This window comes from Chionomys nivalis, chromosome 12 (assembly GCF_950005125.1).
Source record: "Chionomys nivalis chromosome 12, mChiNiv1.1, whole genome shotgun sequence".
In the NCBI taxonomy this organism is placed as follows: Eukaryota; Metazoa; Chordata; class Mammalia; order Rodentia; family Cricetidae; genus Chionomys; species Chionomys nivalis.
This window is the reverse complement of record NC_080097.1, coordinates 5366469-5394340: the sequence shown is the minus strand read 5'-3', so window position 1 is coordinate 5394340 and position 27872 is coordinate 5366469. Positions and strand designations below refer to the sequence as shown.

General features: G+C 47.3%; 1 protein-coding gene across 2 annotated transcripts in view; it reads right to left on the bottom strand.

Annotated features, from left to right (window-relative positions):
- Abcc4 (ATP binding cassette subfamily C member 4) overlaps window positions 1-27872 on the bottom strand; it is a 202819-nt gene that overhangs the window by 110601 nt on the left and 64346 nt on the right. For both annotated transcript variants that reach the window (XM_057786383.1, XM_057786384.1), the window contains exons 9-18: window positions 27125-27226; window positions 19323-19412; window positions 17496-17687; window positions 14516-14610; window positions 14197-14283; window positions 9801-9897; window positions 5032-5241; window positions 3536-3676; window positions 2375-2412; window positions 1604-1698 (exon numbers count right to left, since the gene is read on the bottom strand). In XM_057786383.1, coding sequence (XP_057642366.1) covers window positions 1604-1698; window positions 2375-2412; window positions 3536-3676; window positions 5032-5241; window positions 9801-9897; window positions 14197-14283; window positions 14516-14610; window positions 17496-17687; window positions 19323-19412; window positions 27125-27226 — 1147 coding nt within the window. The remainder of the gene's footprint in view (window positions 1-1603; window positions 1699-2374; window positions 2413-3535; window positions 3677-5031; window positions 5242-9800; window positions 9898-14196; window positions 14284-14515; window positions 14611-17495; window positions 17688-19322; window positions 19413-27124; window positions 27227-27872) is intronic.

The following is a 27872-nucleotide window of genomic DNA, read 5'->3' as shown; positions in this document are numbered from 1 at the left end:
AAAATATGTATGTGGTGTGGATAAAGTTTAGACAGCAGGGTTTCATAAATACATTGCGTGTTCTCGTAAAAACTCAGGAGAAGGATAATCACTGGAAAGCTGTCCTTTCTGCCTCCATATCCAGAGATTATTTATAAGACCCATAACCTAACACTGTAGTGGGTTTCGATACCAACTCGTAATACTAACGGGGAAGAAATTCACCTTTTCCTTGTAGTGAATGCCCATGCAGCTTTAAGGAATTTGAAAATACCACATTAAATGGCACATGGAAAAACTTAAATGATTGAATCGTGAGAAAATATAAAGCAAATGTTAAGATAGTTAAATAAACACCTAATCACTATGTGTCCCATATAAACGTCACACGTTTTAAATGAGCACAATATAAACTCTGTTTAATTAAGGCACGTAAGGATAACTGCTCTGCACAGAGATAGGTGGGGTGGGCTGTGTGCTGCTGGGGACGGAAGATCTTTACACATGAGGCGAGCATTCTTCCACTGAACCACAGCCCTAACCTCTGTTCTCCCAGGATCTATTAGGCTTTCGCTTACACTGCTGCCCAGTATAGGGAGAACTGATGGGGTAAAGAGTCTGTAACAACGCCGCGTTTTTATCTGACCTCTGAAAGCTCATTAGTTCTGAAACTCTATACACGGGCATCGTCCTTAGCCTTCCAGCCTACCTGAATAGATAATGGACCTATTTCCCGTTAGGTCCTGCATAGTCCAGGGGTTGGGATGGTAGCCAGTCAATGGATTAAGTCAGTACTGAATCCCAGGGAATGGGGCTTTATCAGAGATAATGCATCCCATCTGAGGAGAGCTCGGAAGAGAGCTTCTGTGATAATACCTGAAATTCTAGATGGAGATTTTTTTTTTTGAAGTATGTAATTCTACACATATTCCGGGGCAGCCTTGTGAAAATGGAGTGTGGTGATGAGGGACTCTGGCCAACCACATGTTAAATTAATCGCACAGTTGAAGACAGGATACCATTGTTGATCTCGCGGTAGGAAAGTGAAGGAGCCCTCATTCCTAGACACTGGGCTACTCTGCTTAGCTTCCCCCTCCCGTAATTACTGAGGCCCCACAGATGAGCGGTGCGCTGACGGGAACTCTGCACACCTGCGAGGGGATAATGCTTTTATTTGGGGGCCTTGCTGTCAGAGGATTCCATCCAGGTTCAATAAAGGCCTGGGCTTACTTATGCAGACAGAACTGGAGCAATCCACAGCACAGGGTGCAGATCCGTTTCTAATCCCCTGCCCATCCATATAATGATAGAAGAGTTAGCTAAAGCAACCTATTAGAATAGACAATAGCCACAGAGTTCCAGTGGATGATTTTCTGAACGCTCAATCCTAGTTTAACTTTCAAAATCCAGTATAGAGCAAATTAAGAGTCTTCATTCAACCTCTTCTGGTAGATTTCAAAAAAAAAAATAATAATTATTCTAATTAATTCACAGAGTAAATGCGACTGAGTCTCCTAATCTGTTAAGACACTGCTGAATTACTCCTAGGAGCTCTGCTAGCTCACACAGGTTCACTGTAAGCACCTCGGGCTCCCAGATAATAGACCCAATGGCTAAACTTTACCTGCGTAAATTCCTAAGTACCAGTTAAGATCTAGGGTCTCGGTTACACTTCCATTCCCGTTCTCGGTGTTATTCAGTGCACTCTGCTTGTTTGCCCTACGGACAGAATGTGGAAGGAAAAGACGATTAGGTAAAAATACAACAAAAGGAAGCTCAGTTAGAGAGAAGTCTTGTGCGAGAAAATGAGTCTCAGCTCACACAATCCTTTAGTTTGAATTGGGCTAGAGAGATGGGTCCATAGTTAGGAGTACTTGTTGTTCTTCTAGAAGGCCTGGGTTTGAGTCCCAGCACCTACATGGTGGCTCACAGTTTGTAATTCTGGTTCCAGGGATCTGATGCTCTCTTCTGGCCTCTGCGGCCACAAGCCACAAACATGGCACACAGATACACATGCAAGCAAAACACTCATCTACATAAACTAAAATAAAGGTGCCGCCTCTAATGCCAGACTCGAGAGGCAGAGGCAGGAGGATCTCTGTGAGTCTGAGGTCAGCCTGGTCTAGAGAGTGAGTTCCAAGATAGCCAGAACTACACGGGAAAACCCTGTCTTGAAAAACAAAACAAAATCAATCTGAAGCTTGACAGTCAGCTCCCAGCATGCAGCTGAGGATCAGATGTGGTGAAGACCTCTGCAGGTCACACTTCACTCTTTCTCTTCAGGAGACTAAGCTTAGACCAAAAGGCCCACCAAGCCCACCTCTCCCTAAAACCTGTGGAAAAATGGGGCTCAGGATGGATCTCAAAGCCATTAATTCAGACACGAGCCACTCACCAGTAGGAAAGCCACCAGTCCTGAAGGACGTAGAAAACCTGCAGAGGGAAGTGAAATACAACATCAGCATGTCTTCCAGACTTGAAACTCGAAATTGCTAAGATGTGGAGATACAGAGGGGATTTCCAGAGAACCAGGACGATTCCAGCAGGCACGGGTCTGTGCCAAACCCCACTTCCCAGACAAGATGTCACAAGGTTATAATGAGGAGCAGAAGGAGAGAGAACATGAACAAGGAAGTCAGGACCATGAGGGGTGCACCCAACCACTGAGACAGGGGGGCCGATCTATTGGGAGCTCACCAAGGCCAGCTGGACTGCTACTGAAAAAAACATGGGATAAAACCGGACTCTCTGAATGTGGCGGACAATGAGAGCTGACGAGAGGCCAAGGAGAATGACACAGGAACTTTCATCTGGCGATGGATCGAGAGAGAGACAGAGACCCAATTTGGATCAACCGTCTGAGCTCTTAAGGTCCAAATGAGGAGCAGAAGGAGGGAGAACATGAGCAAGGAAATCAGGACCACGAGGCGTGCACCCACCCACTGTGACAGTGGAACTGATCTATTGGGAGCCAACCAAGGCCAGCTGGACTGGGACTGAATAAGCATGGGTTGAAACTGGACTCTCTGAACAAGGCGGACAATGAAGGCTGATGAGAAGCCAAGGACAATGGCACTAGGTTTCGATCCTAATACATGAACTGGCTTTGTGGGAGCATAGCCTGTTTGGATGCTCACCTTCCTGGACCTAGATAGAAGTGGGAGGACCTTGGTCTTCCTGTAGAGCAGGGAATTTGGACTGCTCTTCAGTATCGAGAGGGAGGGGGAGTGGACTAGGGGGAGGAGAAGAGGAGTGGGGATAGGGAGAGGGGAGCGGGGGGGGAGGGGGCAATATGTGGGAGGAGGGGGAGGGAAATGGGAAACGGGGAGCAGTTGGAAATTTTAAGTAAAAAAGAATAAAAAAAAAAAAAAAAAAAGATCTTACAAGGCAAACCCAATTTTTTCTACGCATTTTCAACTCCAGTTAGCGTCCTTATGTTGCTTCCCACCCAACAGCACACCTCAGTGTAAATCCCGAGAGAACGGCAGAATGTGTCAATCACACAGAAACGTATGTGTGTGACTAGCACACTGAGGGCACAGACGTCACTATGTACCTGCGCCGCCATGTTCAGCAGGATGAGGAAAACGATGAAAAACCAAGATGCACCCGCAGCGAAGTAATTCTTGTAAGCCTTGAAGCCAACTTTCCCTTCCGAACGGCTCTCCTCGGGCTGCGCTGCCTGTGTGTTTTCTGTCTGTTAAGAGAGAGGTGCTGGTAAGCAAAGAGTCACACAAAACGTCTTCAAAAATTGATTGTTGACAAAACTCCAGGAAAACAGGTAAACAATTTGTGGCTGGCAGGAATCAAAATTGGTAATTCTTCCCTTGCACATACCTACCCGGTCTGGCAAAGCGTCCAGCCAGGACTCAGCCCTCCCACTTCTAGGAGCACTTGCTCATTGTGGCATGGCTCGGCGTGACCATGGCTGCATGATTTCTAGCACACGCCTAACACCCACACCCAAAGCAATCACAAAACGATGAGGACTAGACCATCACTCATCAACAGAAGAGAACAGGGTGGAAGCGGGGGAAGGGGCGGTACAGATCTGCTCGGGGTACGTGCTCAACACATGCAAGGCTCTGAATCCAACTGCAGCATGAAATCACCAACAATAACCAGGTGGCTCACACTGCTAACCAAACACAGGAACTGAGAAGAAACCTCTACAAGAGAGGGAGGAGAGCATATCCTTTTATATCAGAATTATCCAGGCTCCTAGATATGGAGAATGAGGATTTGGATAGCAGAGATGATAGTCAGACCTGGCCTGCTTGAGTTCTGCAATTGCACATTGAAATTATTCAGAGGGAAAAAATCGTCATCTGTACTGGAACATGTATGGACACTTTTTTTTGCCACTGTTCCCTATTTCCTAGGCTATCATGTATCAAGTGTTTATATAGCATTTATATTGTACTGGAAATTATAAGTAACCCAGAGAGGGCTTAAAATCTACAGAAGCACACCGGCTATGCGCACACGTGACACTTACATAGGCAACTTGAGCTCCCAAGGGTCTTAGACCCAATCCCACCCATGCCAGCTCCAAGGATGACTTTCTGTCTAAAGGAGCAGTGGCGTGGATTGCTTGAAAGGCTTTCAATATGGGACAGAACCACCAGGGCCTATGCTGGCCGCGGGTAACTCAGTGAGGAATAAGATGTGGCCCTTGGGCTAGACTAAGGGAGAAATGGAAGGAACTGACCCTAAAAGGGTCACGTGCTAAGGCTACCAGATCTGTGTCCCTCTTGACTAACAAAAGCATCTGAAATAGAGCGGGCCACTCATGTCACCCACCTACACCTACTAGAGTCTAAGGCGGCAGTTCTCAACCTGTGGGTCATGACCCTTTTGGGGACTGAATGACCCTTCCAGGGCTTGCCTAAGTCCATCAGAAAACACAGACATTTACATTACAATTCATAACAGTACAAACATTACAGTTATGAAGTAGTAACAAAAGTAATTTTGTGGTTGGGGGTCACCACACCACGAGCTACAAGGTCTGTAAGAGAAAAGGGAACATATAACCCAAGACAGACTCACATCTTGGCCCTCCGGAGCCCCATCTTTCAGGGAAGGTCTGGACGATTGCTGGGACCAAATGGAGGACTCGGAGAAGGTCCGCTTCCTGAGGGTGGGGGTTCCTGAAGCTGGGGAGTGCTCTGCTTCCTCGTTCTCCTTCTTTAAAAGGGAGCCGAAATCTACGCCGGACTTGAGAAACTCGGTGTATGTCCCCTTCTGCACCATTTGTCCCTGAAACAAAAGGAATTCCAGAGGCGGGCATTTACAGTTCACAGCACTAATCTCACCAAACCACAGCCTACGGGCCTTGAGCTACAGCTGCTCTTGGATCTGGAATCCTGGTCGACAAGAAGGGAGTGACTCGGTTTGCCTCCTAGAATTTGCTTCCCGCCAAATTCTAGGTGCCTGACCCAATGTGCCATTGTGCCTTACGACCCAAATGCCATGGGCACTGAAGGAAGCAAAACCGAAGATGATGGGAGAGCCCACAGGGTCTTTGGTGAGAACACAGAGATGACTCTTGCAGTGGGAAATTTGATTGACAGGGAGGTGCACGAGCAACTGCACCTACATAGGACACACTCATCCAGCCTCAGCTGACCACCTGCCCCCTCTGGGGCAAGACTTAGGCCAATATCATGGTCTTAGACTAAACCGTGCCCCCAAATTCAAGACCATCACTGGGGATTCAACATTCCACAGCACATCTACTTGGGGGTTCTCTTCCTGACCACAGTTATAGGAAATAATGTGCAATATCTTCACGATGTCCTACCCCATGAGGCGAACCCCAAATGATTTATTAATACTTGGAAAAAATCCTGGCGTACTGAATCAGAGGGAAGTAGCTCTGAGGAGAGGGTGGCTCGGGTTAGAGGAAAACGGCCCTGGACCCCACCCAATCCCTGCCCTTCTCCAACCCCAACACCAATCAAGGCAGTCCACCGAGGAAAATCTCAGTGTCTTTGGGCGTTTACAAGCCTGGTAACTTAAGGATTGGAAAGTTATTCCTGGAACGCCGTGTCTTATTGCACTTAGGAGGTAAGATTTGATTCCTACACCCTTCCTGTCAGTAAAATACACAGAAACTACTGCCGACAGAGGGGACAGCTCCTAAGAAAGCCGTGAGAACCCAGGGAGGGGTCTGAGGGGCAGCCACCCTCTCCACTCTTAGAGAGGGTCAGATGAATGATAAGAGCAGTTCTCAGTTTCTCTGCCTGCTAGCAGGTGAACGAATTGTCCACTAAAAATAAAACTCACAATACGCAGGAGGCAGGATCGCCAAAGCAGCGGCCATGTGGGGACAGGTGACAAAACCCTTCTACACCTAGTGACTCTGCAGGCAGAATATTCAGCTCTCTGCACATGAAATTAATTGTTTTCCAGCTTGAGGAATCTGGGTGCCCATTCCCAGGGGGCCCAGGAGACAGCTGACACTCTTAGTTGTTGCTAAGGGAATAGTCACCCTGCCTTATATAATCTCTGTGGTGAGAATTTGCTCCACGGAACTCTGACTGACAGCTCCCTCACCTCTCTTTGGCAGCCACAATAAGTACCAAGGAGGCACTAAAGGACTCTACTATCATCACACAGCCGGTTTCCATGGCAACGTGTAATCTGCATCTCTGAGAATAACTGCATGCAAATATTGCAAGCTGGCTAACATTCACTGGTCAGTTCCATCTCTGGCCAAGAGTGATGTGGGAGGTCCTTCTGTGTATGTGTTGCTTTGATTGGTTATTGAATAAAGCTACTTTGGCCTATGGCGGGGCAGAATATAGCCAGGCTGGAAGGGATATAGAGAGAGGGTAGGTGGAGTCAGAGAGATGCCATGTAGCTGCTGAAAGTGATAGACATCAGAACTTTATTGGTAGGTCACTGCCTCATGGTGATATACAAATTATTAGATATGGATTAAGATGTAAGAGCTTCCTGGGAATATGCCTGAGTCATCACTGGCCAAATAGTGTTGTAATTAATAAAGTTTCTATGTGATTATTCAGGTCTGGACAGCTGGAAATTGAACGAGTAATCTCCTACGATATAAGAGATTACAGAAGAATCTTATGGTTTGGATGTGGCTTAATTATTTGTGTTCCCACTGTGTGATGAAAGGCTTGGTCCCTGGGGTGGCATTACTGGGGGGTTCTGGAACCTTTGGGAGGCGGGGTCTGGTAGAAAGCCCTCAATCCAGAATGGACTGAGGAGTCTCAGCTCTCTGGAGTTGACACTCAGTGTGTGAGCGCCTCCTGGTGCCTTTCTGCCAGTGCTGCATCTGGAAAGGCCTTTCACAAGGGAGCCCTGAAGGTGCTACATCCTTGACCCTCTCTCCTCATAAAGTGACCTCAAAGCCCACCCTGTAGAGCTCAGGGAACCTGCAGGAGAGGAGATGGAAGGAGTGGAAGACCCAGAGGGGATGGAGGACACCAGGAGGGCAAGCTCTGAACCAACTAAGCAGGGCTCAGGTGAGTTCACAGAGACTAAAGCAGCAAACACGGGGCCTGCACAGGTCTGCACCAGGTCCTTGTGTATATATTACAGCTTCCATTCTCCTGAGTGTGAAAATGAGCGGGGCTCTGATTCTTGTGCCTGCCCCTGAGCTCGTGTCCTTCTCTGGACTAGCCTTGTCCAGCCTGGATGCAATGGCTTTTGCTTTACTATATTTCATTCTGTTTTGTTTTGTTGGTATCTCCTAGAGGGCTGTTCTGTTCTAAGGAGAGACAGAAAGGGAATGGGTGCAGATGAGAGGAGGTGGGGAGGAACTGGGAGGGGAAAGGGGACGTGAAACTGTAAAAAAAAAAAAAATATGCTGTACTAGAAAAAAAAATCCATTTTCAATAAAAGGGGGGAAATCACATGGCCTGTCTTAGGGTCTTCCACTGTGGTTAGCTCAACGCTGAATAAAATTGATGAAGTAATAAACACATCAAGGAGCTAAAAGGTTGTTTTCTGTCCATGATGAAGAGTTTGTCTCAGACCTCCCCACTGCAAAAGATAAGCACCAAGTCACCAATGCAAACATGCAGGGTACGGGCATGGGGGGACCACAGGACAACACCAGGAACCCTGAAAATCCCTTGCTAATTTTGATCTCAATAAGGTGGTGTTTTGTCATAGGCTAAGTTGTGCCTCAAGACACTCCAGCTCCGAATTCTGGTAATGAATGTGACTTCATTAAGAAGCAGGGCCTTTGCAGACACAATCAACTTAAAGTGAGGTCACACTAGAACAGGATGGAGTCATGAGAAGACAGACAGACAGACAGACGCCGGCTGGCCGTACTGACAGCCAAGGACGGCCAAGGATGGCCAAGGGCTGCCGGTAGGAGACCAGAGGGTGAAAAGAGGCAAGGAAGGGATCACCCCAGAGCTTTCAGGGCAAGCTCAGACCCACCAGGGCACAGCAGAGCAGCGAGACAGCACTTCCCAGCATCACTCGGCCGTCAGCTCTCATTACTCTGTCCTAGCTGCCCTTGCAAACCGACCTGTTGACTTAAGCGCACTTCTCTGCCTGCTGAACTAGATGACTGACTTGTAATTGCCTCTGCCATAGCCCCCGATTATCCTGGTGGCAGCAGCATTGGGGGTGGGGTACAAAATCACAGGTGAGACCCTCCAATGAATCAAATAGTGGCCATCTCAGTCCAAGGCCAGTGTGCTGGGTTCTGATTCCATCTCCCTCCAGGCCCCTAGATCATTCAGCACAGATATGTCACCATGCTGCTCCTCCAAACATCATGCCTCAGGTATCCCTCTTCCAGGTAAAAGCACGGTTACCATCTTCCTGTCATTGTCCCATGAGCCCCATCACACCTACTCTGACCAGAAGGGAGGCCACACAGTGGAGAGGTCTCACCTTGCATATTACTGTAGATAGGAAGCCTCATTCCAAAGGACTTGGGTAGAGGTACCATTAAGTGGTCATCGTGACTAGGCAGCTCTGAGCAGAAGATGCTAAGCCATTCGCTATTTTTGTGAATGAAAGATACTCTTTAGGCAAAAGGATAGATGGAAGGATGACTTAATATCAAAATTTTCCAAATTATCTTCAGTACCCGTGGGTCATGTAGCAAATGAAACAAAAATGTCTAAGGAAACAGCACCATCATTTTTATCATTGATCTCACTAGAGCATCTTGCAAATCTGAGGGAGCGATTTTATCATCTGGAAGAGGACTATGGCTTAGAATGGAAGTGACATTTCTGCTTTCTGACGGGCTTTCTGTTGTTATTACTTGCTTGCTTGCTTGTTTGTGGGTCTCATGGGTCCCCATCTGGCCCTGAACTCTTGAGGTAAGATGACCTTGAGCTTCTGATTTTCCTGCCTCTGCCTCAAGGGCTGGGACTACAGGCGTGTACCGGCACACCCACTCTATGGAGACCTGGAAATGGAATACAGGCTTCCTGCATGCCAGGCATACTCTCTACCAATGGAGCCACATCGCCAGCCCTCAGAGTGATATTTCTAAAAGTCCTCCAGATATCCTCAAAGATGCGAATCTCAACCCTAGGAAATGAATGTGAAACTGGGGGAGGGAAGGCAGCTTCTCAAGTCCATGGAGAGCGGCCTGATGGGAACCCCGCATCCCGCTTTCAATCTGAGGTTCTCGCTGGTTCTGTGGACAACGACGTTGTTCACACTCTCAACTTGCCTCTGAGACACCCATAACCTTGCTCTTGGGAGTTCTTCACTTACTTCTCAAGCTCTCTGCTTTCTCTGAACCCTGCTGCGTAAAGTCTGTATTAAAATCTCTGAACGCCAACCCTGCTTTTAAAGAGGAAATGACTTACATCTTTCAATATCAGGATGTGGCTGGCAGCTTTTAGGTACTGCAGCTGGTGAGTCACTAAAATGGTGACCTTCTCATGCAGGGTCTGACAGATGCACCTACAGACGGAAACACCCCCAGAGGAGAAAACACATTAGCAGGCGCTCTCCAAACCGCAAAACCAAGAGTTGAAGCCGTAACGACATAAAGGCAACATAACAATGACACATGCCTTAAAGGAGGTATAAATACAATTTAAACACGAGCTAGAGAGGAGGATTAGCAGTTAAGGCTGGGCACTGCTCTTGCAGAGGAACCAAGTTTGGTTCTCAGCACCCCAGCTGGGTAGCTCACAACAGCCTGTAACTCCAACTCCAGAAGAACGAGGTTCTTTTCAGTACTCTGAGGGCACCTACATGCCCACACGGAGATACCCAGACATAACTGAAAATTAAATAAAAATGAATCTTAAAACTTAAATACAAATATAAATTAATAATATGACTAAGTATTCAAATCCACTAGCAGCACGTGAGCCTACCTATGACACTTTGAAAAGTAGCCAGAAGAAGAGGCCATGGCTGCTAATTTTTCTTCTAAAACTTAGCTTAACAATTATGTATATTTATATATTATATGGCAAAAAAATAAAATTTGTGTCTACTTATATAATAAAAGCAGTTGGACAGTACTAATATTACAAAACATGAATAAAATTCTAATTACCTTATTGTGATATAGGAATCCTAAAGAAACACACTTATATCACATAAGAAGAAAGATGGGTACTTTTCTTAGATGTCTGCTCAGGGGACTGCTTCTGATGTACACATTAATTAATATTATTAGGAGCTAGGGCTATAACTCTGGTGGCGGAGAGCACGCAGGGTGTGTACAAAGTCCTGGGCTTGAACTAACGGTGGTGCTTGCCCACAATCCTTGTACTATGGAGCTGGAGATGGTAGCCTAGTTCAAGAATATCCTCGACCATATAGCAAGCTTGTGTGGCCAGTCTGGGCCACATGAGACCATCTCAAAACTGAAACAAAACTCAAGAGGAAGAATAAAAACCAAGTAAATGAATAGCCTTCAAACCTCAGTTACCTCTACTAATGGACACTTGCAATCTCTTTTCCTAAATAACGCAGGGTAGAAAAGTGAATGAGGAGGCCCCCTGTAGCCTCCGGAACAATTCTACTCCCCATGCTAGGAGCAAAGATTCTTCTCTCAGAACTAACAATTTCCAAAACTTAAAAGGAAAGAAGTCAATGACCTTTGAGGTTTAGATTGCTCCAAGTGCACCCACGTTCTCACAGCAGACCCAGGAGAACTCAGCCTTAGCATATGCATAGGGATGGGGAAGCTGGCTAAGGGCCGCCATACATGGAGCTCTGCCTACAGCCTGGATTCCCAAATCTTTACACAGAGCAATCGGCAGGACTGTAGGCCACAGGCTAGCGAGTGAGGTTGTCAGAGTGAGGCTATCACGGAGAGACGTGGAATCGAGCCCTTCAAATCCTTGTGTGTGTGTGTGTGTGTGTGAATATATCTACACACATACACATAATCTTTGGCATATTTCCCAGATTGGTCAAAAAATACTAAACTCAATGAATCCTCCTGCCTCCACCTTACGAAAACTATGCAGACACATGCCTCTGGGCCTTCCTGTGCCATACTGATGTTGACGGGTTCATCATTTAATTCTGAGCCCATAAAAGAATCTCAGAGAGTAACCAAACCACTGTAGTCCTGCGTGCCAGAACGGACATTTCAGGGACACAAACAGGAACGACAGAGTCAGTAAGTACTTGGATTCATTTAGTTGAAGACTTGTCTTTCCACACACTCACACACTGGGAATTAGTCACCAGGATGATGGTATGAAGAGGTGGGGCTTTCTCACTGCCATCACGGAAAGGACTGGCGTTGTCCCTTATAAAGGAGAACCAGTGGATGAATGGTACCACTTCTGCCGACATGTGCCTATGAATCACCAAGTCCTCAAGAGACATCACACTGCTAGCGTCTCATCTCGGGCTTCCAGCCTCCACGAGATGAGAAATGCATGTCTGTTGTTTACAGGTTATAGGCTATGGCATCCTGTCACAGCAGCCTGCACAAACTAAGAAATGCATAAACTAAGACAAGGAGGTAGGCAGCAGCGTGGGAGACCTAATTAGGATAGCCCTGAACAGATCACGGGAGAGTCGGGCATCTGCAGTGTTGAGAGTTTCTAACAGAATCCACAGCTACATCAGGCTGGCATCAGTCGGGAGACCCCAGCCTCCTGTTTCCCGTGTTTGTAACATATATAGTTGTAAAACCCGCAAATCTTAATAACCTTGGATGTATATCCGTGATTGAAATAAAACTGCTAATGGCAAACAGAAGAGTGGCTCGTTCCCGTTTAATACAAAGCACTCCACGTTTCTCAGCTCCGACGCGGCCGCCATCTTTCACAGCATATTGTTCAATCCAATTTTCTAACTCGTTGAGAGCATTCTCCAGCTGCTGCTGAGTGATTTCCTAAATTGCATTCGTGCTTCCTGCTCCGAGTTCCCCCAAAGAATGTGGTTCTGATTAGCAAGCAACCATTCTAACAAGCTTGCTTCTATCGAGGGTCTATCCAAAGCCATTAAACATTAAAGGTGCAAGCAGAGTTTATAAACACCCACGCTCAAAGGAACGCTTGGGGGGAGGGGGGCACCTCTGTGATCTGCATACTGATACCAAGCAATTAAAACGTCTCGCTCTCTCCTCCTGAGAGCCTCCACTACAGCTTCCCACGAGAATCAGTCTCGATTCTCGAGTGCTGGGGAACTTGAGTGGATCCCTCAAGTCTCACCAAAGTGACAAAGGGTTGATTCTGCCCAGAGCAAAATCCATCAAGTCACAATCAAGGGTCGACAGGAAAGGAGGGTCGGATCAAAGAGCTGGGTCAGAGCCAAGTGCCAGACGCTCTTGCTTTCTGTGCCCTGAAATCCTCAACCCACTACCACGCATGTGTTTTTGTTTGTATTGTAGTAAAATGCACATGCCGTAAAAGTCACCACCGTGGCCACTTTTAAAAGTGTCTTATTCGCAGCATGAAGTACGTTCACACTGCTGTTCAGCCTACTACCACCCACAGCCAGAACACTTTCATATCCACAACAGGGGACACATTTGTGTCCCATGCGGATGTAGGGGCGGTCACTCCCCACCATCTGCCAAGCCCCAGAAGGCCATGCCTAGTAGATGGTCTTGTGTTCCAGTCCTAGAATCCAAAGCCTAGATGGGTGGTTTACTGTGCTGAGGATCTGTTATAAACGGAACCCCACTTCCCTAAATTCATAGTAAATTTACGAAAGGTCAACACCTAATGGCTTAGACAGAACCTCTAGAGGGAAAGCTAAGAGTAGCTATGAGGGTGGTCCTCAAGCAGCCTGACGGGTGTCCTCTGAAGAAGAGGGAATTAGGAAAAGATACCCAAGAAGGAAAAGACGGAAGATGGCCATTGACTTCCACCCTCCGTGGCTTAGTCTGCTGGGAGAGTCACAGCAGACTCTAGCATTTTATTTTGGTGCACAGAGCTAAAGAAGGCAAAAAATACAGGTTAGCATTTCGGGGGGGCTCTAAATCTGCCATAAAACCTGCAGCTCCCCTTGAGGGAAATGTGCCCACTTGCTGCTCTCTTCTGCTGCCTTGCTTGTCCACACCTTTACCCCTGTGTCATGAGTTCCCATTCTCAGTGTCCCCAAACCTCCCAGTCTACAGCTCAACATAAATCAATGAGTCCTCTTCTGCAGGCCCTATGCGACCATGAATCTCACTGCGAATGAGGGGCTGGAGAGACAGCCAGTTAAGAACGCTTGCAGAGAGGACCAGAGTTCGGGACCCAGAACCCATGTCAAGTGGCTCACAACCAGCTCCAACTCCGGTTCTAAAGGAACTCAGTCCCCTCCCTGGCCTCCTCTGGCACTGACACACATGTAGCATTCACTGACCAGACACATATACATACATACACACACGGAAATAAAATAAATCTTATTTGTAAATTTGGGGGGAAAAGAGCCAATTCCCCACTACCAAGCAGCCAAGCCCCTTCATTCAATTTAAAAATGCACATCTTTTTTATTCTTGTGGCCTGGGTCTTCTAGTCTCTTGGCTAAGAACTTCAAGGAGCTAGAGAAAACACGTAAAGAGCATGCCCTCTGCTGAGACCCTACACACGGGCTCTGTGCACTTCGTCGCACTAACGGCACCTTCCCTATTTCCCTACCTTGGTCTTGGGCTTGTAAAATGTGTCATATGGAGGAGAAGAGAGAAGAAGAGGTGCATTAATGAGAGCCTATAGCTGTAGAAATTACTTCACGGGGCCCAACTGGAAGGGTTCCTGAACACGGAGCTGACATAAGACAGAACAAACTCACAGCTGGAAGAGGTGTTTTCCTACTTCCGCATCTACCGCGCTGAGCGGATCATCGAGGAGGTAGATGTCGGCATCTTGGTAGACTGCCCTGCAAGGCAAAGAGGGAAATCAGACCAAAGGGCACCTCCCTGGCCACTGTCTTAGGGATCGTGGCACTCGGTCACTGGATGTTCATCCAAAGTACCCATGGATTACTCAAAACCAGCACTTTGTATGGTACTGACACAGCGAGCAGACGCTACACGCCCCGCCCCCAACGCCGCCCCACACCGCAGGCTTTGTCCACGCACATGCACACGGCTACGAGGAAGACAAGTTACCGTGCCAAGTTCACCCGTGCTTTCTGCCCTCCGCTGAGCGTGGCTCCCCGGTCTCCTATTACAGTCAGATCTCCATCCTCCAGAAGCTGCAGGTCCTGCACGGAGACAGAGGGAAGACTCGGAGCTGCTCTTCCGCAATCATCTTACACACCTTGCAGCGGGACTTCAGGGGCGAGGCGAGGAGAACACACAGGACCCAAGGAATCTCTGTGTTACACTTGCTATGAGGATTCAACTATTTCTGAGGTACCTAACTATGTTAAAGATATCTGCCAAGCGATGAGCAGAGATTCGCCATTGTTTGGACACAGCGACTCTGGCAGGGAAGGAAACAAAGTCCCCGCAGCATCCATAATGGAGACTGACACTATGAAAAGTTGGCAAGGGTGTGCAAGACAAGTGTGAAGACATGGGAAGGTAGCTGTCAGAGGGACTGGAGAGTGAAGGTCCATTTCCCACTGGATGGCCAGCCAGGGCTCAGACAGAGAGGAGTGTGGAATGAGCCAGCCAAACCTGGGCAAAAAAGATGGTATCAAAACAGAAAGGAATAACATATCGATACCATGAGCTGACACATGTGGGTGTGGTCAAAAGAGCAGTGTTAAGAGATGATGCTGATGATGGGGAGGGGTCACGGGTTCACGGCTATGAAATTCAAGGGAGGGCATGATCTGCCGTATGAAGTGAGAGGAATGGCTCCCTGAGGCAAAGTCCTGGCTAAGGAGCTGCTGAAGCATCCGGCGTGAGAACTGTGACGGAGTGGGAACAGTAACATCAGAGACAACAGCGAATTAATGGTAAAAGATTCCAGATTCATGTACCTCTGTGTGTGCGCATGTGCACGTGTGAGCATGCATGCATACAGACATGCGTGAGAGGCTGGGTGATGGCGCACACCTTTAATTCCAGCACTAGGGAGGCAGAGGCAGGCGGATCTCTGTGAGTTCGAGGCCAGCCTGGTCTATAAGAGCTAGTTCCAGGACAGGCCCCAAAGCTACAGAGAAACCCGGTCTCAAAACAAAACAAAATGAAAAAGAGTCAGTGGGAGAACCAGAGGCACACAGAGTGGGACAGATAGAGATAGTGATAGGTATGTAGGCACAGTGAATAAGAGAGACGAACACACAAGACTTTGAATATAAGAGAGCTATTATTCTGCAGTTAGTGCCCCTTCTTATGCAGTGTGTGTATGTATATATGTGTGTGTGTGTGTGTGTGTGTGTGTATTATATTATTTATACTATATTATATTTGTTATGGAGCATATATGTATTCCATTACAATGTAATATATATGTATGTATTTACTACTTAATACAAGTCTAGTTTGTTGCTGTGGCTTGACATCATTTATAGAAACACATTCTCTCCTATAAACTGTAACCCAGCAGGCAGGAAGGTCCCACTAAAACATGAAATTATTTCTTTTCCACATCATCATAAAACAGCCCTGACCAACACAATCTGTGACATTCCAGCTATAGTTCAAATGAAACTGTACTTTCCTCAGAGAGCTGACTAAAGAGTCTTCAGCACCCAGCTCTGAGAGATCTGTCTGGCCTTTCCTACACAAAGAACAGCCGGGTGTCCAGGACTCTGTGGCAAGCTCCTTCAGGCTACTACTAAGCAGTTCTTCTTCTTTTTTTTTTTTTTTTTTTTTTTTTTTGGATTTTTCGAGACAGGGTTTCTCCGTAGCTTTTTTTTTTTTTTTTTTTTTTTTTTTGGTTCCTGTCCTGGAACTAGCTCTTGTAGACCAGGATGGCCTCGAACTCACAGAGATCCACCTGCCTCTGCCTCCTGAGTGCTGGGATTAAAGGCGTGCGCCCGGCTTACTAACCAGTTCTTACAGCCAAAGTAAGAAACAGCATCTGTAGGAATTTGCCTTTTGTCTACCTGCTAACTTATATTTACCCATCAGATATATACGGTTTCCGTCAATCATCTATGAGTTTTATTAAAATCATCATGCGTAACAAAAATTTCATTTCACTTTCTGAGAAGCTCAGTGTCAAGTCTGAGAATCTACTCTCTCCTAGTGACATGTTAGAATATTAAAAAAAAAAATAAGTTGCTAAAACATGTTGCTTCCTTTAAAATGAATAAAGTATAAGTCAGGCCGAGGCCGCAGACTTTCTTCCTGGTTTATTCTAGGGTGAGCCAGCTGACGATTGGAACTCGGGGTCCACAGACTGACTAGGACGGGGATCATGTCAAGCCATGTTGTTCTTTAATGCTGAGTGGTGGTGGGGCCCCAGGGACTTCTTTTAAACACAATTTACAGACAAAACACAAAGGCTCCAGGATTCCCTAAAAAATACCGTGTAGTGGAGATGGGGCCTCACATGTTCCAACAGAAATGACTAACAACCGGTCACCCGGTGAGTGTGGTTAAAGCTGTGTGAAGGGTCCGGTAAGGACTCAACACGCTAACCCCTCCACTTCTACAAATTTTTGCAATTGCTCAATGTTTTGGAAAATCAGGAGCTGGAGAGACGGCTCACTGGTGAGGAGCACTGGCTGCTCTGCCAGAAGCCAGGCTTGTTTCCCAGCACCCACATGGTGGCTCATAATTATCTGTAATTTCAGTTCCATGGGATCCGACACCCCCTTCTGGCCTCTGCAACCATCAGATGGGCAGATGGCACATAGGCGTACATGCCAGCAAAACACCTATCCACATAATAGAAAAATAAATACCTTTCATTTTTAAGTTCAGGATTACAGAAACAGGTGGGGAGGAGGATGGGGCACACCTCTTGTGAGAGCAAGGCCACAGATGTGACGGTCAGCACATAAGGACACGGAAACAGTTAAAAGTGAATAGAACTCAATAAAAGAAAATCAAACAGCAATGAGTGGGGACAGAGCAGTTTCCAGAAGCGTAGCGTAAGGATTATAATAACTTAAAAATCTTCCAAAGCCAGAGTTTAAAGAAACAGCCGCATGACTAGAAAACAGAGCGTAAGAGACTCAAAGGTCACCTTCTTCAAAGCACAGGCCTTGATCACTTTCTCATAGCGCTCCTTCTCGTATTTCTTCCCAAATAAAATATTGCTCCTCACGGTTCCAGAGAAGACCCAGGGCTGCTGAGAAACATAGGCAATTCTCCCGTGCACGTTGACGAGCCCGCTGGACGGAGGCAGTTCACCCAGCACAGCGCTCAACAGTGACGACTGAAAAAGAGTATGCAACACACACATGCTGTTAATGTCGACACAGAATAAACCGTGCTCCTGGCATGCCCAGCCCTGCCAGTTTATCAAGCACCCGCTACTCAGGTTAAACAACACTAGAAGCTGCAGGTAAAAGCAAAAACAGAACATAAATATCACCTCTGTATTTGATAGGGGAAAAAAAGCACACAAAAATAGATTATGGCAATTGACCCTCCCAAATGACCTTCCGCCAAACGCAATGCTATATCGAATGGCTGGCTATATGCAATTAAGAATGAAATATGAAATACTACGTGTAATTAACAATCTTTGCTGCATTGTGGTGCAGGCCTATAATCGCCACACTGGGGAGACAGAGGCTGGAGGATCTCTGGGACCCCACAGCTTCAGATCCATTCTATCTTGACTAAAGTCCAGAGAGTTCAATCCTATTCTTGCTCCTCAAGGACAAATAACAGAGTGTTTGGCCAAAGATGTCTCACTACTCAAAACCAGACAACAGGATGTTTGACTTAGGGCATGGATACTATGTGCTTGAGATGTAAGGAGGTAATCACACTTGTTTGTTCCTTGAATCATGGGAGGGAGGTCTTTGGCCCTCCTCTTTGGATTGCGGTATATAAACACTATGAGTAATAAACTCAGGGTTGTTACAGTATGCACCGAGAGCCCACCCTACTCTATCTTCTGTCTCTTGTCTCTTCTCATTCCTTATGCCCCTTTTCAGACATGTGCGAAAAAATCGGCTGGTCTCGACAAGAGTCAAAGTCATCCTTGGCTACATAGCAACTCTGAGGCTATTGTGGGCATTCTGAGATCCAGTCTGGATAGACAGACAGAGAGACAGACAGACAGACACATGATAGATAGATAGAAAGACAGATGATAGATGATAGACAGATACGTGATAGATAGATGATAGATAGATAGATAGATAGATAGATAGATAGATAGATAGATAGATAGGCAGGCAGATAGACAGATAGGCAGATGGACAGACAGACAGACAGACAGACAGACAGACAGATAGATAGATAGATGTAAATGAAAATGAACAGAGGAATGTTGGTATCAGCACAATGGTCTAACATAACAGAAGTTTCTCATATCCAACACTGAATGAAGTTGCTGCTGCATCCAGATAGCCCAGATTGCCTTTGCTCAAGTGCCTGGTCCAGAAGGGCCATGCACCAATGCTGTATCCAATGCACAGGAGAAGACCTTTGTTTAAAGGAGTTCTGAGGAGCAAACCTTCATCATACAGGAGTCCGCCTCCAGTCTATCACATGCGTGCCTACCACCATCAGAGAGCTGGAGACTATCCACCTGGCCCAGAACCCAATCACTGTGAAAGGCAGAGGTGCCTGGGTCTGGGCATCTCCGTGCATCCTTTGGTCCAGGCACAGCGGGAGCCACAGCTGTGTGTGAGCTAAATACGGACCGGCGGGACTTGGGTAAGTCGTGAGAGGAACTGTCTCATCTGGACAGCCTCCCAAGACCCTGTAGCATTTAGAAGCCAAACTGGAAAAAGGAAATCTCCCTCGTCCTTCGTCCTTCTGTCCTGAGGAGTAGTGGTCACATAAGCAATTCCCAACAAGTCAACTCTAAGACGAAACAAAACAAGACACTCACCTTGCCTGCTCCCACTGGACCAATCACAGCTAACAACTCGCCAGGTCTGGCGGTAAAGGACAGGCCTTGCAGGGTCGGAGTGTCTAAGGCCTAGGAGGTAAAGTTTACAAAGTGTCTTATTTTAAGGAAGTAACATAACCACTTGAAAAGTAGGAGAAATAAAACTACAGCCACCGATACGTACAAACGTAACCCGTATTCCTTCCTCATTGAAGATATTATGGATTGACAGCCTTCTCATGCCGTTTACCTAATAAGCTTATTTAAATCAATAAACTTGAGTCCACATTCCATATGAATTCGGAATTTAAGCAGGACAAAGGACAACACTGTCTTCTCGTGAGGAGAGATTTTTGGCTCATACTAAAGCACTAACACAATATTCCTTTTAGAGTATCCCGTGCAGGAGGATTTTAATCGTTCGGAAATGTTCACTGGGACCTTAGGTTTTGATCCTCTGTGTCGCTCACTCCCACAAGGTGGCAGCAGTGAACACAGCAGCATGTCTGGTCCCTGAAGAGCAATGTGACCAGGAATCTCAGCAGTAGACTCGGGACTCAGGTCGACACTTGGTAGTATTAAATCAATCACAGAAAACAACGTCCTACAAATACCCTCAGCACTGCAACAAGAGAGCGAGTTTAAGAACAAAACTTAAGACATTAAGCTCGGGGTAGGCTAGCGGGTCAGGTACCTTACACCTGTGGCATTTGAGGCCTGTCTTGCTGAACAGGGTCAGGGCAATCCTGCTACCACAAAAACCACGGAGGCACAGGCTACACGGTGGGTGGGTGGGGGCAGAGGTAAGGCATAGCATACTATGAGAAATCACATTCCTGGACATCCTATGCATTTTAACATAGAGAAGTGTAAGACTCTATGTATGGCTTATGTAAGTATTGCAAATTCAAGAACTTAATACTGCAAATTCTTTGAACTGAGATTATTGACAGCACAAGTGTGGAACTCCATATGTAGATTCACTGGATAAAATGCATTAAAGCTATGCGCACAAGGTAGATATGAAGCACAAATGATTCTCTGTAGAGAGCCGTGTAGAGTCACACCTGATGGCTATGTGCAGAGAGCTGCGTGGAGTCGCACCTAATGGTGCTGGCTCCCGCCCTCCGCGATCCCGAAAGCGAGTGCTCTCTGTGATAATCAACTCCTAATATCAACTAGGCCTGACTTATGCTATTATCACGCAATGATTGTCAGCTGCTTGCATATGCGTGGACCTATGAGCAGTGCCCATCTGGCAATCCAGGATTGGTAGCCCAGGCCTACTTAAGGGCTGGGAGAGGTTTGTCCGGAGGAGAGAGAGAGATTTTACAACTGTCAAAAGGTTCTGAATAAAACTGCAGTGAGAAGGGCTCCGGTGGTCGTGTCATCCTTGCTGGACGAGGGGGGCCGCGACAGTTGGTGGCCCGTACGGGGAACCTCCAGACCTCTCTCCGTGGAGCCCAGAACTTGCTGCAGTCAGGGGGTGCACCGGATAATCCTCAGGTAAAGACTGGGGATCCGCGAAAAAAGCAGGTTTTCCACTCTTGCCGGTAGAAGGGAGAGTGGGGGTAATAGGGCCGCGACTATAGCGGACGGATTAAAGTGAGGGCCACGACCAAAGTGGACGGTTTAAAATGAAAATAAAAGAATGGGATTTTAGAATGGGCGCTTCAACATCACACCTGATTTTTCTGGCTCTTAACGAGCTGTTACGGAGCGCATTGGAAAGATTTTTGACTGAATGTGACACAATTGTTCCTTGGTTTGCCATCTCTGGCAATCTTGATGTGTCATCCTGGGACAAGCTTGGTAGAGATCTGAATTTTGCTGCTGAACAAGGTACGCTAAGGAAGGGAGTTAGATTCATGTGGTTTGAATTACCGAGACCTCCTGAGTTTGCAGTGGAGTGTGAGCAGCTGCGGCTCCAAGGCCAAGGAGCTCCAGGCGGCTCCAAGGCCAAGCGGCTCTGAGGGTCAGCGAAGCTGCAAACACCCAGGACCTGCCTTGAGGACCAACAAGGCCAGAACGCTAGACCACTCCCAGCGTGTGCCTCCGGGCATAGAAGCGCAGCACAACCAGGGCTGTTCTGCACTGCCACGCCTCCACCTTCCAGCTCGGTGGGGAGGTAGAGTCTCAGCCTCTCCCCAGTCGCTGCTGCTGTAACCTGTGTCTGAGCGCGGCTGAAAATGGCAGTAAGAATGCTGCGTCCCCGCTCAGCAGGAAGTAGCCAGACAGACTGACAACGCCCAAATTCCCTAAAACGTGTAAGTGGGGACCTTTCAATGGTTGCAGAGCAGCAAGCCTGCTTCCCTGAGTTCCGCTCCACTCCGTGCACCAGTCTGGACCCAGAACGAATGCAGCTGGGGCAGAAAGGCAGCTGGAGCAGAGCTGGAGCAGAGCTTTGCTAGGTGGCTGTGGTGGAAGGCACATTGCCTCAGCAGTCGGTGCCTAGCCTGGCGGATGCCACAGCAGTGCTCAGAGTATTAGCAAAGCAACAAGTGCTGGAGCTGAGACAAGCTGGAGCACAGACCCCACAGGGCTGCCCGAGAACGCAGCGTAGCCATGGGGCAAGGAAAAGGCAATGGCAGTTTTAAGCTCTGCACGCTGCTGAAGAGTCTGCGACAGAGCGAATTTAAATCAAGAGACTGCCCTATTGTAAGAGCAGGTACCTGTGTGTACTGTTTTAGCCAAAGGGTTGGTAGAATACCGTAGCCCAAATGGGAGGTTGGGTCTAGTGGTGATTGGGAACCCTACTGCTGGCAATCTCAACACCTGTTGTCATGGGCATTTATCTTTAAATCCTGTGTAAGATCAGACAACCCATGAGAATGCAGCATATGGTCACTTAGCAGAAGCAGGATCAGCTGAGCTGCTAGGGAAGCCAAAGAGGTGCACGAGGAGAAGGTGTCTTCCATGCACTCAGCTGACAAGAATGAATGTGCCACGGGGGTATGGCAGCTGGGGTATGTTAAGAGAGGCAAGTCCATACCCTAGTCTGTCAGACATTTCTATCCATCCAGGGCTGTGTGTGACCAGCATTCAGTATGAAAGATTAACTCATGCAGTTAATTTGTCTAAAGAATTGTCTAGATATCTTTTAGGTAATTGGTCTGGTGAATTCGAAAACAACTGGAAAAGCTGCGAGTGGCGACTGCAGATTCCACACGCATGGATACCAGCCTGGCAAAAGGACTATCCTCCTGGATCACTCCATGGATCATCTGAAGGAGTGGGCGGGAGTAGGAGCCCTAGCAGGCTTAATGGTGCTTGCCTCCCTGGTATGCCTGTGGTGCATTTGTCACATAAGGGTTTCACAGCATCGCAATGCAGTTATGATCTTTCAGGCCTTCACGGCCATTGAAGCAGGACAGTCTCCCCAAGTTTAGCTATCTTAAAAGAGATAGAAGCGAGCACAGGATGCAAGGCTTGCACACTGCACTTGAGGGTAAGCATACATCAACCTCAAGAAGAGCAAGTCTGATTGCATGTGGGTTGGTGTCTAACTCCCACCTCTGTAAAAGGACACCGGACAGGTCTAGTGTTCTCTGGGTGGATGACACCTGGACAGACACTAGTACATGTTCCATTTTTAACAGAGATCAGACCTCTTGCCTGTTGCTTTGCAAAACAAAAAGGGGGAACTGTAGAGAGCCGTGTGGAGTCACACCTGATGGCTATGTGTAGAGAGCTGCGTGGAGTCGCACCTGATGGTGCTGGCTCCCGCCCTCCGCGATCCCGAAAGCGAGTGCTCTCTGTGATAATCAACTCCTAATATCAACTAGGCCTGACTTATGCTATTATCATGCAATGATTGTCAGCTGCTTGCATATGCGTGGACCTATGAGCAGTGCCCACCTGGCAATCCAGGATTGGTAGCCCAGGCCTACTTAAGGGCTGGGAGAGGTTTGTCCGGAGGAGAGAGAGAGATTTTACAATTGTCAAAAGGTCCTGAATAAAACTGCAGTGAGAAGAGCTCCGGTGGTCGCGTCATCCTTGCTGGACGAGGGGGGCCGCGACAATTCTCATTTTACACTTGGGTCTCATCTCCAAGGTTTCCCATTATGTACATGGGAATCCCAAAAATCTCACAATACCCAAAAATCTGGAACGCCCGATTCAAACATTTCAAAGTACACAACTTATACTAAATTTCAAGAAAAGTGATCGCTGACAATTTTTAAGTTGTTTTATAGCTTCTTAGTTAAATTCAAGGAGTCAAATCAAATCCACATCTCTATGCAACTCCCACATGTTGCAAACTCAGTTGAGAGACGTGGGCTCTACAGGATCTTAACAGAGAGCCCTGGACCAGAATAACGCTTCCTTCCCTTGGCCATCGACAATCAGCACATCGGACTGACTCGTCTTCAGCAGTAACCAGATGGATGAAAAGGAGAAGGGTGGTCTAAATGGGAGGACAGACCTTCACAGAACTGACCGCCAACATTGAGAATGTTTGTCTAAATCCTGCATCAACGCGTCAGACAGCATACTACATAATACTGATGGCAACGGTGGAGAGTGGAGTAGAGACACTGCTGTGAGTGGTTTGATCTGAGGTGGTCTAGTCCCAGACGTGGCCCATCTGCATTGCTCACGGGGTACATCTGAGTGTACCACACAGCTAAGGCTGCAGTAAACTCTTCTGAACCCCAAGCCTTTTACAAGATGTTCTATTAAAGAACCAGTGTTCTGTACAACACACTGAGGGAAATGGTCCTCTGTATCACAGAAATACAAGAATAAACCAAAGACTACACAGTCATTTGAACTCTAGAAAACGAGTTTCTGAAGGGCAGACCCGCCTTGAATGAGGGAGTGATGGAGGAAGGTCATTGGCTAATAAAGAAACTGCCTTGGCCCATCTGATAGGGCAGAATTTAGATAGGTGGAGTAAACAGAATAGAATGCTGGGAGGAAGAGGAAGTGAGCTCAGACTCGACAGCTCTGCTCTCTGGAGCAGACGCCATGCTCTCCTCTCCAGAGTAGATGCGATGAAGCTCTGACCCAGGATGGACGTAGGCTAGAATCTTCCTGGTAAGCACACCTTGGGCCAGAATAGAAATGGGCCAGGCAGTGTTTAAAAGAATACCGTTTGTGTGTCGTTATTTTGGGGCATAAGCTAGCCAGGCAGCTATGAGCCGGGCTGTGGGAAGAGGCCCACAGCTCCCTACTACAAGGGAGGACAAAAACGACCTGTCAAGGGTTCCTCATGAGGACAAAGAGGCTCCCATTCTCTGGAGGCTCGGGCCTGAGCACGGTTGTGCTGTGAGCAGAAGGGGGCAGACAGCAGCTGGAAAGGCGTTGGCTGTCACTCTCAGGGTCCAGACCCCACCCACAGTGATGCCACCGTTGATGAGCCCTTGCTGCAAGCTGAGCCGCACCCTGGGGATACATCAGTGAACAAGGCAGTGTCCCAGCCCTTCTGGAGATGCACAGGTCCCCCGGGGCCATAAACTGAGTTTGGAGGCTGAGTTCATAAATGGGAACTGGGTTAATGAGCAGAGCTTTCCAGCGGTCTGTGATAGAAGCCAAAGTCTTAAATCTCAGCCCAGCATGTTTCTCAATCCACCCTGGTTTCTCCCAGAAAAACCCCCTCCCACACCCAGTGGCCTTTCTGGACCTGACCACTAGGGCACCCCTAGCAGAGGTCATAAAAATCCCACAGACAAAGCCAGAGAAACAGATGGTAGAATTCCATGTAAAAATGCAATCCTGAGAATACTTGGAATCAAACAGCCCATTTCTCAGTATGGCAGAGTTGGAGAGAGAGGAGACCTGGCTAACAGATCTCCTGGAGTGCTGTGTCTAATCCAGCAGCGTTCACCTGGGGTGCTTTCCAGTGTCTGATCCAGCAGCGTTCCCTAGGGTGCTTTCCAGTGTCTAATCCAGCAGCGTTCACCTGGGGTGCTTTCCAATGTCTGATCCAGCAGCATTCATTTAGGGTACTTTTCAGTCCTGTCTCTAATACGGCGGCGTCCACCTAGGGTACTTCTGCAGCGCTGTGTCTAACTCAACGGCACTCACTGAGGGCTCTTGACAGTGGCATTTTGGCCATGGTTCCTATCAACACTTGAAATGCACTGTGCTGGGATATGCCAAGAAACTGAAGAAAAACTTCCAGGCCAAATAAGGCACCTTGCAGGAATTTCCATGGGTGAAGAATGCAGGGCTGTGATTGTCCACATCTGGACTCACAGTGCTGGTTTGTGGAGAGGGCTGCAGCATTGCGGCCAGATTCGGGGAAAGTGATGCAGACCACACAGTACTCACACACGGGCAGGCATGTAAAGAGAGCAGGAGTCTGTGGTTTGACATGCGTACCACAGGGCAAGGGGAGGCAACGCAGAGCTGGCAAGGAGTCTTGCTCAGCTTCCAACTGGCTTTCGGCTACATTCCAAACTCAAGCAATCTGTACTTCCTAGGTCTTCTTGCTGACTCAACTTCAGCCCTGGAAATCACCAATAGGAGGCTGGTCGTATTCACGCCCCCATGGCACCCTCGGCAACCCCGGCTTCTGGAGGCAGCTGGGGTCCCTGTGAGTGTGGTGTCCTCTCACTCAGAGGTTGGGAGCACGTCCCTGCGATTGCCAGTCTCCAGTCAGCCTCATCAAGGCCTCCTCTTCATATCTCTATCTACTTAATACACTCATGCTCCCCCTGCAGCGGACTCTTGTTTCTCAGAGTCAGAGGAGTTCTGTGATGCTGGAAACCCCAATGCAGTGGGCAGCGCATTGGGCAGCGGGGTGCACTAAGTCTCTAAGACTAAGCACTTGCTCACAGCTATCCCTGCTACTCTTCCTGTTTGCCTGTATGCTGACGGAATCCAAGGTGGGAAATCCTCCTGGCCTCGCCTTGCCTGTATGCCCATGGAATCCAAGGTGGGAAATCCTCCTGGCCTCACCTGTTTTGCTATCTACTCAGCATGTGTGAAACCCTACACCTAGAAACCCAGGCACCTTACTGTGTTGGCCTCCTCCCTGCAGATTGCCATTCAGGTAGCCAGAGACAGAGAGCACTGGGGTCCCAGGGTCCTCATTCTGACCCCCAGAAAACATACAAATCACAGATTCTTTCTACATGCTCTGACATGGTATGAAAACAAGGTAAAAACTATGACAGTTTAGAATGTGCATAGTTAATTCTTCCCATACTGGCCCCTAGCCTGCCCAGCCCTGTGCATTCTAACATCGCCAATGCCAAAATTTGGGGATATTCGGTTCAAACCAATGACAAAACTTTTTGTGAAAATGAGATAAATAACTTTCGGGAGCTGGAGAAACGGCTCAGCCATTAGAAGCACTGGTGGCTCTTCCAGAAAACCTGGGCTTCATTCCCAGTACCCATGGGATGGTGTGCAACCATCTGCAACTCCAGTCCCAGAGGATCTGATACCTTCTTCTGATCTCTACAGGCAACTGCACACAAGCATGAACTCAGACCCTCCTGCACACACAAATAAAATAAAATAAAATTTTTTGAAAGATCAACTTTTAAATTCTTTAGAATCACGGTATTTTGGATTTTGATAATTTTTATAAAACCTTCACAGGGTAGGGTACCCTGCCCTCTCTTAGGACTGGAGGGGGAGGGAGGAGGGGGAGTGGGGGAGCGGGAGGGAAATGGGAGGAGGGGAGGAAGTGGAAATTTTGAATGGTATTATTTATAAAGCAATAAAAAAAGAAAAAATATAATCTTTAATATACAAGCCGATTGCCTTTTATAGACTTTGTAAAATTGTCCAAATTCTATTTCATTGGTGTTACCCATGGTATCTTAGAAATCACAGGGATTTGTTACCTTGTCCCAGAAAGCAGTAAAATCTTGCACGTGGACTATGGCTTTGCCATCACATGGTTCCTGGGCTTTGCGATGTGGAAGTTCATCAAGTAACAGAAAGTTCTGGAGAAAAGGAAAAACATGAACTATCTTAACCACAGAAATAAAAGCATAATGCAAATGTAAAATTTCTTACAGTCTAAAATGAGGCCAGGAAGCTGCCTCAGCAGACGAGATGTCTGGCACAAAGCCTGCCAATCTGAGTTCAATCCTAAGACCTCAGGGTAAAAGGAGAGACTCCACAAGCTGTCCTCTGACCTGCACATGCGTGCCTTGACATGTGACCCTCACACATAATAAATATGTAATAAAATACCTTAAAAATAGTGTCAAGTCATATCAGAACATGCTACACATTAACAAATTATATATAACAAAACCACCTAGCCGGTGCTATGCACACGACCTGGCTCTGAAGTCCCAGGGAAGGAAGTGCAGCAAAAGCAGAATCACAACAGATTAGCACAGATGTGAAGCCACAGCCAGGAGAAGTTCTGCATCATACACTTCCAACGATGCTAAATTCAAAATACGTCCCCAAATATTTTGTTTAAAAAGGAAAGGAAACTGCAAATGAATGGCACAGGCCACTCAACCCGTGGGTCACGACCTCTCTGGAATCCAATGACCCTTGCACAGGGGACACCTAAGTGACCCTATACTTGATCTGTATAGCAAATGATTTACATATAATTCATAACAGTAGCAA